Raw genomic sequence first — 10,603 nt, forward strand, 5'->3', positions numbered from 1 at the left:
ACTTCGCATGATTCAACAGCTGATGAAGCCACTTCCATCAAAGATGGCCAACTGTACATCACGCCTCGCTGTTCCCTCCCTCTACCTTTGATTTGTTGGTTCTTTCCCCTGAAATGAAATGCTCCCTCTCCTCTCACTTGTAAGGCTGGAATTGAAACTCATCTCCTTCAGGAAGCCTCCCTGACTGACCCCACTTGACTGGAGGTGCTGTGGAAGGCCAGGGTCGGGCTGACGGAGGGAGCAGGTGAAAGACAGGAGAGGGTATGGAGAGGGGGGATTACTCTAGGTTGTATCAGATCCCTTCGTGCTGGCCTAAGGTGGATTAATGTCCTTAATCATTGTGTCTGTTTACCTTGTAGCTCCCCTGGCCAGACAGGAACAAATCCAGAGCAGGCCAGTAGCTTTACTTCCCTTTGCATCTCCATGGGAGCATTCACAAAGCTCTCCAGCCCAGGAACCTCCTGGGACGTTTGTCTACAGCCTGGGTCACTGGTGCTTACCTTTCAGGACAAATCAAATCAATGAACTGTGTCCCTCAAATCCAGAAGGGGAGATAGAACATACACACGTGAAAAGTGAATGGTCAATATTCCTTTTAAAAGTTTCAGAAAAATTGAGAAAAAGCTTTACAAGACAGCACCCTGTGTGCTGGTTGAACTTTGCAGACAAGCACGGAGCCGGTGGCTGGCTGGCTGCTCTGGGCAGGGGAGGTTTTAAGGTAAAGGTAGGATCTGAATTGAGTCTTCCAGGGTGGAGACTTTGAGAGGCACAAAAGAAGGGTGAGGGGACTCCAGGCTGTAATAAGAAGGAAGGACATTTGATTGTGGTCCTGACCTTCTTACCCTCACCTGAGGTGCCTGAGAGCCAAAGACAGGAATCCATGAATTAAAACAAACCTGCCCAGTCCTTTGTTGATCACAGCCAGAGAGAAAGTTCCAGGCCCGGAATTTTAACTCTGACAGTGTGTATTATTCTTGATATGTGTATTGCAGGGTTTTGTTTTTGTTTTTTTAATCATAAAATGAGTCTCTTCACTGCATGTTTCACAACAGTCCAAAAAGCTGGGCACCTCGGATTAGAGCAACCCAGCCTGCTCTGTGTACATTTCTCCACCAGGAGGCACTGTGGTCACAAAAAACATAAAAGATCCGAAAGGAGAGAAATGAAGGTTCTGGTTAGGAAATTAATTTATTATTAATTAAAGAAATATTTACAGAGCCCCTTTTATGGGCAATAAAAACTGTTGGGGATTGCATCACAGATAAATAAGTTAAAAATTCCACCATCAGGAAAGTATCTCTTTGGCAAACTGGCGGAAAAGGAGAAAACTATTTACATGTTGAATGCACACTATGGGCTCAGAACCATATTAAACGTTAGAGAAGCGCCCATGAAAATCTTCCTACAGAACATGTTATCCTGAGGTGATAAGAAATTGAAACAGGAGAAGCTGGATATGGAGAGGCACAGACACAGCACAGTGTGGCTTTGGAAAAGAGAAGCAGCTCTTCCACGTCTGGCAATCAGAACAGATCTCTCAGGGGAGGTGGCTTTTCATCTGGGCTTTTAAAGAAGGCCAGGAGTTTCTAAGTGGGGCGAGAGGCAAGACTTGGGGTGAGCAGGAGATAAGAGAATACAGTCCTTATATAGTTCTCAGTCCCGTCCGTAGCTTGGAGCTTTTACTGGAAGTAAAGGCTGGGAAAGCAAAGTGTGGCAAGATTATGGAGGGACCAGAATGGTAGAGTGGGCAGTTTGGGACTTTTGAGAACTAGGGAGCCACTGAAGGCTTTTAAGCAAGGCAGCAACACTGACTGTCACAAACTTTTAAAGGAGAAGAGATTGCTCTGGTGCTGAGAGGCTCAGCTGTGACTACATCCAGGACCACTCAGTGGTCCAGACTTGAGACAACAAAGGTGATCCAGCTGGCGGCTGAGAACAGAAAGGGAGCAGATGGGGCTGGGGATGAGGGGAACATGGGAGAAGAAAGAGTCAGGGGTGACTTACAAGCTCTAAGCCAGGGTGAAAGAAGGAATACGGTAGCCAGGATAGAAGCTGTGAAGTAAAGAGAGGGAGTTTGCGGAGCTTATGAGGACAAGTTTGCTAGGCCCGCAGAACATATGAAAACTCCCAGCAGACAGTCAGAAATGTGAGCCCAGCACTGCAAGGGGGAGTCCACGGGTGGATACTTGGGAAGGACCCACATAAGGGTGACAGATGGTGAAGCTGCAGGAGAGGGTGTCATCACCAAGGGAAGGTAGAGAAAGAGAAGGGTCGAGGCCAGAAATTTTGGAAGCCCCTACCTGAGTGAGGAGTAGGGCGAGGAGAAACAGCAAAGACACAAGAGCAGTGCAGCCAGGGAGGGAAAGTTCCAGATGTAGTACCTATCAGTCCAAGGGGAGGCCAATGCTGACCAGGAAAAGGTCTCTGAAGGAGGGAGGGGAGACGGGCAGCCTTGGGCTGAAGTGAAGGTCTGAGAAGTGAGGGTGAGGAGAGCAGATGATGGGTGTGAAGGGATGCAGCGAAGGACCACGATCACGAGAGGCAGGTTCTGGAATGAGGAGGGGGTTCACTTCCCAGAAGCCTCCGTGCAGGTCCTCAGCCTCTGGACAGTCTGCTTTGCCCACTGCACCTGGCATCACCTGCCCCAATCGTCTCCAGATCCCTGCCGCAAGCAGATGTGCACAATGCAAATTGGTTTTTGCCACTCTCTTGCCTAAAATCCTTTCCAGACCCTTCCTCCGAAGGCGATACCCCTTGACACCAAGGACCTTGGCTCTCAACGCCCCTCCCTGAGCACCAATGCTGTAAAAGACAGCAGTTATCTCCGTGCCAGCGCAGCCCTGCTCGTGTGCCCCCTCCCTCGGTGTTTCTTCCTTCTGCGTCACCTGTCCAACCTAGGCTCATTCATTCACTTAGCAAAGAATTCATGCTGGGTGTTCTTCTAGGAGCTGGGAGAACAACAATGGTCAAGTCCTGTCCTCAGAAAGCATGTGTAGGGGAAACAGACAACAAATCCCCCAGTAAACACGGTGTATCAGGTGGGGATGTGTGCCAGGGGGGACTAAGGCGTCCAGGCCAAGCAGGGTACAGGGTCATCAGGGAAGGCCTCACTGAAGGGGAGGGAAGACCTCAACAGGGAAGTGAAAGAGGTAAGGGAGTGAACCATGCAGATGCCTGAGGGAAGGCATGCCAGACAGAGGCACCAGTAAGTGCAAAGTTCCCGGGGAAGGAAGCAGCAGAGAGACAAAGAAGGGAAGGGTGACAGGAAGTAAAGCTCTGGAACTAGGAGGGTGTGGCATCACACAGGGCCTTGACAGCAATTATAAGGATCCCATTTTTTACTTGAAGAGAGATGGAGAACACAGAGAGAGTTTTGAGTAGAAGGAGGACATGATGTGAGTTACATTTACAGATGATTTTGACCTCAGCTGTGATGAGGATAGACCTTGTATGGTGGTGGGGGTCAGTCAAGGATAGACCAGGGAAGAGAGGCTACTGCAACAAACCACAGGAGAGAGGGTGGGGACCTGGCCCAGCGAGGAAGTGGAGGAGCATGGCAAGAGGACAGAGCCCCCAAGATTCGTTGATTATTTGAATGTGGGACGTGAAAGAAGTGAAGAACACAGAGTGGTTCCCACCTTGGGGCCTGAGCAGCTAGAAGTCAGAGCTGCCATACACTGAGATGTGCAAGGCTGGGCAGAGCAGACTTGGGAGTGGAAATTCAGCCTTCGGTGTTGGACATCCTGAATCTGAGACGAGATACCCCAGTGGAAATACAGAGAAGGCAGAGGGAGAGTTCTGGTGTAAAGATGTTAGTCAAGGGGTCCCCAGTGTGGAGAAGGTTTTGAAAAGCACAGACCAGGGCATGAGTAGAGACAGAGATTGCTACAGACTGAGGGTTTGTGTCCTCCCAACCTTCCTATGTTGAAACCTAATCCCCAGTGTGGTGGTATTTGGAGAAGCGGGCCTTTGGGAGGTGATGAGGTCATGGGGGTGGTGCCCTTGTGAATGGAATTAGTGTCCTTATAAAAGGGGCTCCAGGGGACTTCCCTGGTGGTCCAGTGGTTAATACTTGGCCTTGCAATGCAGGGGGTGTGGTTTCGATCCCTGGTCAGGGAGCTAAGATCACATGCCTCGCAGCCCAAAAACCAAAACATAAAACAGAAGCAATATTGTAACAAATTCAATAAAGACATTAAAAATGGTCCACATCAAAAAAAATCTTAAAACAAACACAAAAAACAGGATTCCAGGCAGCTCCCTTGTCCCTTCCACCACATGAGGTCACAGAGTGAAGACAGCCGTCTAAGAACCAGGAAGCAAGTCCTCACCAGACACCTGCACGAATCTGCAGGTGCCTTGATCTTGGACTTTCCAGCCTCCAGAACTGTGAGAAATAAATTTCCATCCTTTATGAGCCTGAGCCCATACTGCCCAGTCGCCCCCCTCTCCTGTCTGTGTTAAAAAAGTTGGGTGGCCGGTCACCTACCACCCTCTGCTCACCACCTTCCTGGCCTGTCTTACCTGCCTGTAACTACCTGTTCACATTCTAATCACCTGGACTGTGAACTCCTTCGGAGAAGCAACTGTTTCTTCAATCCCGGTTTTCCTACAGGTCTATTCACAGTGCATAGTACACAGGGGCACTAACCCATTGTGTGATGCGTGAAACATTATTCCAAAAAATGAGGCCAGCCCAGCTGAAGCGTTGTATTAACATCCAACTTAAAATATGAAAGAATCCCAACTAGGGGACACTCAGACTCAGAGAGAAAGCCTTCTAGGACACGAGTCAGTTCAAAGAAACCTCCTAAATCTGAGGTCCTCTTAACTTATCCCATCTTCATCTGCCCATCTCAGACCGTGGGGTAGGAAATGTCTTCCACGTGAACCGTGATACAAAGACCAAAGCCAGGAAGGGAAGAAGCTTAAAGGGGCCACAGTCAGGGAGGGATCGATGGCCTGAACCAAGCTCCTTTACTTTGATTATAGCAATGAAACCACTGACCACCTCTCTGGGCACTTTCTACATCTTGGTGCTTTTCGGGGAGGCGTCAGCTGAAATTACTCACGTTTTATAAACGCAAGAAGCAGAGGTCTCAGAAAGTTCCAGGACTTATCCAGGGTCAGACGGCCACTTATTGAAGCAGGGGAATTCAGATCCAGGTGTCCTGACCCAACTCCCGGCCCCTAGAATGCTCAGAGCTCCTGTGGGCTGTGGTACAGTCTGGGTTCTTGCCGTGGGGCAGCCCTTGGCTGAGCCATCTCAGGTTGAAGGTGGCACTGGAAGAGTTTTAGGGAAGTGCCATCTCAGCCTGGGGACAGTATCCACCCACAGCAGCCCTGCTGTAAATGACTGTCTTCCCAAGGGAGCCCTCGACTACACAGGAAGGCCACCTTCCACATCCTGCTCTGTGGCCCACACAGATCATGTATTCTATGCTAAGTACACTTGGCTCAAAATGAACCTGCCTCCTTGGAATTCTCCTCAGAAGTCTCAGACCCTGAACTGCCCCTTGAAGCCAGCATCTCTGCCTCATTTATATTTGTATCCTCCACACAGAAGTCTGTACTGATCAGATGCTCAAGAAATTGCAAACTTGAATCATTGCATAATACAGAGCCAATACATAATGCATCCTTCTGAATAATTTAATCCAACATCAAAGACTCTCATACCTTTAAAAAAAAAGTTAAATCCAAGGAAAGGGGCAAGAAAGGTATAGCGTTACCTCTGCATAGACACCACACCCTGAAATTATGATATTGGGCCGGAAGTTAGTTGCCTTAACTTTCTTCTCTAGCCTGGAGTTGAGATCTGCCAACGATGCCTCAGAAAGGATCAAGAAGGGGCTGGCGTCTGAGTACGGGATCTGATGAGAAAACAGGAGCTGTTATAGCATGAGGCACACAGAGGCATTTCTCAGAGGTCACATGGGTCTGATTCCTGGAACCTTCCACCCCTCCCCCGCCCCACCTCACCACACAATCTTTCTAAGTATTTCTCTAGTTCTATTTACAGAGAAGTCACAGCGATTCAGAAGCTTTAAATAGCCTTGCAGATACCAAGAATTACATGATGGAGTGAAGAGAACATAGTATCAGAATCTTAGAGCTGTCCCTTTCTCATCCTCCAAACTCTCACACATTTATTTTCTTAAGGTTTGATGGCCTCATTTGGTGTGATAAAAAGTATTCATTGATTCCACAGATACTTATTCTTCATGCAACCTGCAAATCAATGTTCAGCACAGCCGTGTCAATGGCGCTACATAGCACTGTATGTTTTACTCTCATGATGAATTCTTACAGCCTTATTTCTTTAAGGGCCAGTCTGGTCATTTTACATCTGTGGATCTACATACCCACACTCATCGGCCCAACTGTGAGCTGCCACACCACTGTAATCACAGTGTAAAAAGGTTGGACTCCACATGCAATTACAGAATGGAGTGGGAAAGATACTGACCTAGAACAGTTTTGAAGCTGCGTTGGCACCAGAAGGTTTCTGTAAATAGGAATTTTTGCTCTCAGGCAAAAATGCAAGAGTCCCCTAAATCAAAAAACACAGATGCTGCTCCTAGTGGAAGGGCCTTACTTTTTGCAATTGCTTGTGACAAAAGTAATGGCAAAGTGACAGAGCCGAGCTCAGCAGACATGCCGCCCTGCTCTCCCCCTTCCAAGGAAGCCTGTCTTCTATAGGACACACCAGAGGCCAAAGCCAAGGGATGCTCCTCTGACCTGATCTGTGGGTCGAAACGGGTCTTCGATCTGGTGAGAATTTCTCGGTTGCATGTGAGGTTCGAAGTGCACCAGGCGGTACGGCTGCGTCTTCAGGAAGTTTGTTATCCAATGGGCCGCGGCCTCACCGCAGTCCCTGCCCTCGATCTCCAGGCCCTGCACTCTGCAGGGGTTGGGGCCAAAGAACAGGCATTTGAAGATCTGGACACCCTACCGTGTCCTACACGTATCCAAAAGGCTGCACCAGGCTATGATGTCGCTGTAAGTCCTTCATTATCAGGACACGTCGTTTTGGCCTGGCCCTGCCTCTGAACCATATGGAAGCCCAAAATGAAGTCGCAGTTTCAAGCCTTGTTCCCCGTCCCCCGTTTATTCTTTGAAGTATAGCTGATTTACAATATTGTGTTCGTTTCGGGTATACAGCATAGCGATTCAGTACTTTTGCAGATTATATTCCATTACAAGTTATTATAAGATATTGGATATAATTCCCTCTGCTATACAGTAAATCCTTGTTTCTTATCTACTTGATAAACATAACAGATTTCTGTATGTTAATATTGTATCCTGCAACCTTGCTGCATTCATTTATTAGTTCTAATAGTTTGGGGGTTGTCAAAGGAAACCAGAGTCCCAAGGGCTCTTGGCATCTTTACCCTAATCTAAGCTTTCTGATTCTGCAACTTCCAAACGTGACCTTGTGTAGTCTTTGGGGCATGGACCAAAAGCCTGTATGGGGCCATGAAAAAAGTTTCCACATAATTCCAAGTGAACCAGTAATTAAATTTTTAAAATTTTAACCACAAGACAGTATGGGTACATATCCAACTGTAATAGGGGCCAGGCATGCTCAGGGGGCCGGGCCAGCAGGTTTGAGTAGCCGCCCGCGGTCAGCCCGACACCGCGTCCGGTCACTGCCACTCCTTCCCCAGGAGCCAGCAGGCGGGCGCCTGAGGTCCTGGTGCTGCTGGCAGTGAGGGCTGCAGGTGCCACACTCGTGAAATAGGGAGAGGGCGGGCGTGCAGCTGTTGGCGCCCGGCCTCAGGGATGGGGGCTGACACTGGGTGGTCCTGGGGCAGGGAGTGTGATGGGAGGCGGAGGGCTCCTTTTCCCCGGAGCCCTCCAAGCCCTAGAGCCTCCGGATGGGTGAGCTGAGGGCACCGGGGACACGCTGAGGGTTGTGTCCTGCAGAGCTCTGGAGCCCTTGCCATGGCCCCCCACCATCAGGGCCAGGCCTGGACCTAATGGTCGCAGCCGTCTCCATGGAGGCCTCAGCAACTGGAGTATATGGACACTGACATTAAGGTAAAAGCTTCCACCGGCTTCAGTCTCTCCCGTTCAACGTTTCTGATTGGTATTTGCTAACGTTTGTTTTGGTGGAGGTTTATAGGAACATCGTGACCTGACCGTGACCTGACCTCAAGAACAAATGATGTGACCCCAAGAAGCTTGCAACAACTAACCACACCCTCCCTCACCTCTCCTAGAAAGGGGCTTTGCTGAAAGCTTTCAGGGAGTTCAGGGCTTTTTAAGGCATAAGCCACCCCTCTCCTTGCATGGCCCTGCAGTAAAGCTTTTTCTGCTCCAAACTCCGACATTTTGGTATTGCTTGGCCTCACTGTGCATCAGGCACACAGACTTGCGTTTGGTAACATAACCGCGGCAGACAAACAGGAACCAGAATATGGAGAAACATGAAATACAAATTGCAATAGGCATATTAAAAAGTTTGCCTCAGACAATGATGAATGCAAATTAAATCAATAAGAAATTACCGTTTTTAACACAAAAATGGCAAAATACTTTTGAACATAATGGTCAGAATGAGATGAAACAGATACGCTTATAAACTGCTGGTGAATATATAGCTGGTATAACCATTCTGCAAAACAATTGAGCAACATATATCAAAAGTCTATAGCAGCCATACTCTTATCACTGGCAAAACCACTGCTAAAATTTTTTCCCTAAGGAAATAATAAGAGATATGAACAGAAATTTATGCCAAGTTACCCATCACATTCTTTTTCATACCTGGAAAAAACTGAAAGCAATCCAAATGTATAAGCACGGGATGTGCTAAAATGCATTCGAGGACACCCATGTTTTTAACAATCTGAAAAAATACTCAACGTACCCTTAAGTATATAAACCATATTCAAGATTGATACTATTTCAATTTGTTTTTTAAAGTATTAGCCATAGAGACAGAAAGAAGCTATGTCAAAATATGAATCATAGTTATCTCAGATGGGTTTTGTTTTCTTCCATTTTTTGGTATTTTCCAATTTCTCAACAATGAATATGTATTACGTTTATAATCAGAAAAACCATCAAATTCAAATGAAAACATATTATTATGTTTAAAATTCTGATATTACAGAAATCATATTAGTTCTGCATTTTACGAACTTTGGGGGGTCTTTAGACATTTTTCAAGTAACTACATTTTTTGATGTGATGTTATTTTCTATGATAGGCTGTGGACTAATTAAGCATTCACGTGGCATTTTCATTCAAAAGGCAGAAACTGTAACGAGTATAATTAGAACATATTTTAACTTTCTCATAACACGATTAAAAAAAATGAACTCTATACATGATTTCTTAAAAGCAGAGCTAGTTTCCTGGAATAATTGCTCCCTTGAGGGCCTTCTGATGTTGAGGAAAGACACTCTGTACAGCGCAGTCTCCTGGCTGAATCTCCACTCTCACTATTACAGGGAACCCTGGGCATCTGCAGGTCAGAACACTCTTCCTTTCTATTTTGGAACTTCCTTTCATTAGAACTAAATATCACGGGTCATATAGCCATTTGCAACTCCCGCCATAACTCAGATTTGGAAGATTCCCAGTCTTTCCAGGCAACATAGAGATGATCCTAAGGTAATACATTGATCTAACCTCACCTCTTCCAGGACCCTCTCCCCACTCACTCCAACCCCATTTTTGTCCTTTATCCTCTGGTGGTGTTATTTTTCTCTTGTTGACATGTCAATATGCCTTTGATCGCATAGTTTTCTACATAAGTCTTTTATGTTTCTCTGCCCCACATCAACACACATTTCTGAAGCTGCTCCCCTTTTCCACCTTCTTTTAGATCATCACGATGTTGAGGACTTGACCCTACATATGGTACATTTGCAATCAATGGTTAATTAACTGACAGTGTTTCTCCAGATTTCCGCCACATTTCCCATCCTCCCAAAACTCCAGGAATAAATGCTCATGCAAGGATTAAGAGCTATCCTTTCCTTACCTGCACTTGTGCACTGCATTTGTGGTGGGTGTCTTGATGGGCAGCCGCAGGTCCTTCGTGTAGGCTGCACTGAGGGTCAGGGTGTCACCCTCACAGGTCAGGGAAATCAGGACCAGGCGGGGTTCCTGTCGAGCAGTAACCATATTCCCCTCCTTGTTGATCACAAGCCAAAACCTGCCATTTTCAAAACACAGGGTATGCATGGCCCACCATGACAGGCAGCCAGTCTCTGGGGGAGTTTCAGTGATGCACTGTCATCTTTGATTTCCTTGCTGTAAGCCTGGTGTGTGTGAGTTTGTGTGCGTGTGTGTATGTGTGTGTGTGTCAGTCTATCTGCCTGTCCTAAACATCAGCCCATCAGCCCAGCAAGACTGAATCTGGCAGTTAATTTCAAAGTGTTTAATAATCACTCGTGCATTGGACAAAATATCTGCAGAACATTTTGAACTCCTTGATGGCACAGAAATCAAAGAAGTTAATTATACGTCCATCTCAATTGCCAGAAAGTCTGGTCACTTTCATAAACATGCCCTAAGGAGATGATAGGAATCTATCTCGGAGAAAGACGAGGAAGCATGGTGCCTGGCACAAGGAGGCATTCCT

The 10,603-nt window shown here is 47.0% G+C and overlaps 1 protein-coding gene across 1 annotated transcript in view; it reads right to left on the reverse strand.

Annotated features, from left to right (window-relative positions):
* MTARC1 (mitochondrial amidoxime reducing component 1) overlaps positions 1–10,603 on the reverse strand; it is a 21,649-nt gene that overhangs the window by 8,150 nt on the left and 2,896 nt on the right. Inside the window, exons 2-4 of the mRNA XM_007464320.1 lie at positions 10,001–10,174; positions 6,742–6,904; positions 5,733–5,873 (exon numbers count right to left, since the gene is read on the reverse strand). Of these exons, the coding sequence (XP_007464382.1) occupies positions 5,733–5,873; positions 6,742–6,904; positions 10,001–10,174 (478 nt within the window). The remainder of the gene's footprint in view (positions 1–5,732; positions 5,874–6,741; positions 6,905–10,000; positions 10,175–10,603) is intronic.

Source organism: Lipotes vexillifer, unplaced genomic scaffold, assembly GCF_000442215.2.
Source record: "Lipotes vexillifer unplaced genomic scaffold, Lipotes_vexillifer_v1.1 scaffold33, whole genome shotgun sequence".
NCBI classification, from domain to species: domain Eukaryota; kingdom Metazoa; phylum Chordata; class Mammalia; order Artiodactyla; family Lipotidae; genus Lipotes; species Lipotes vexillifer.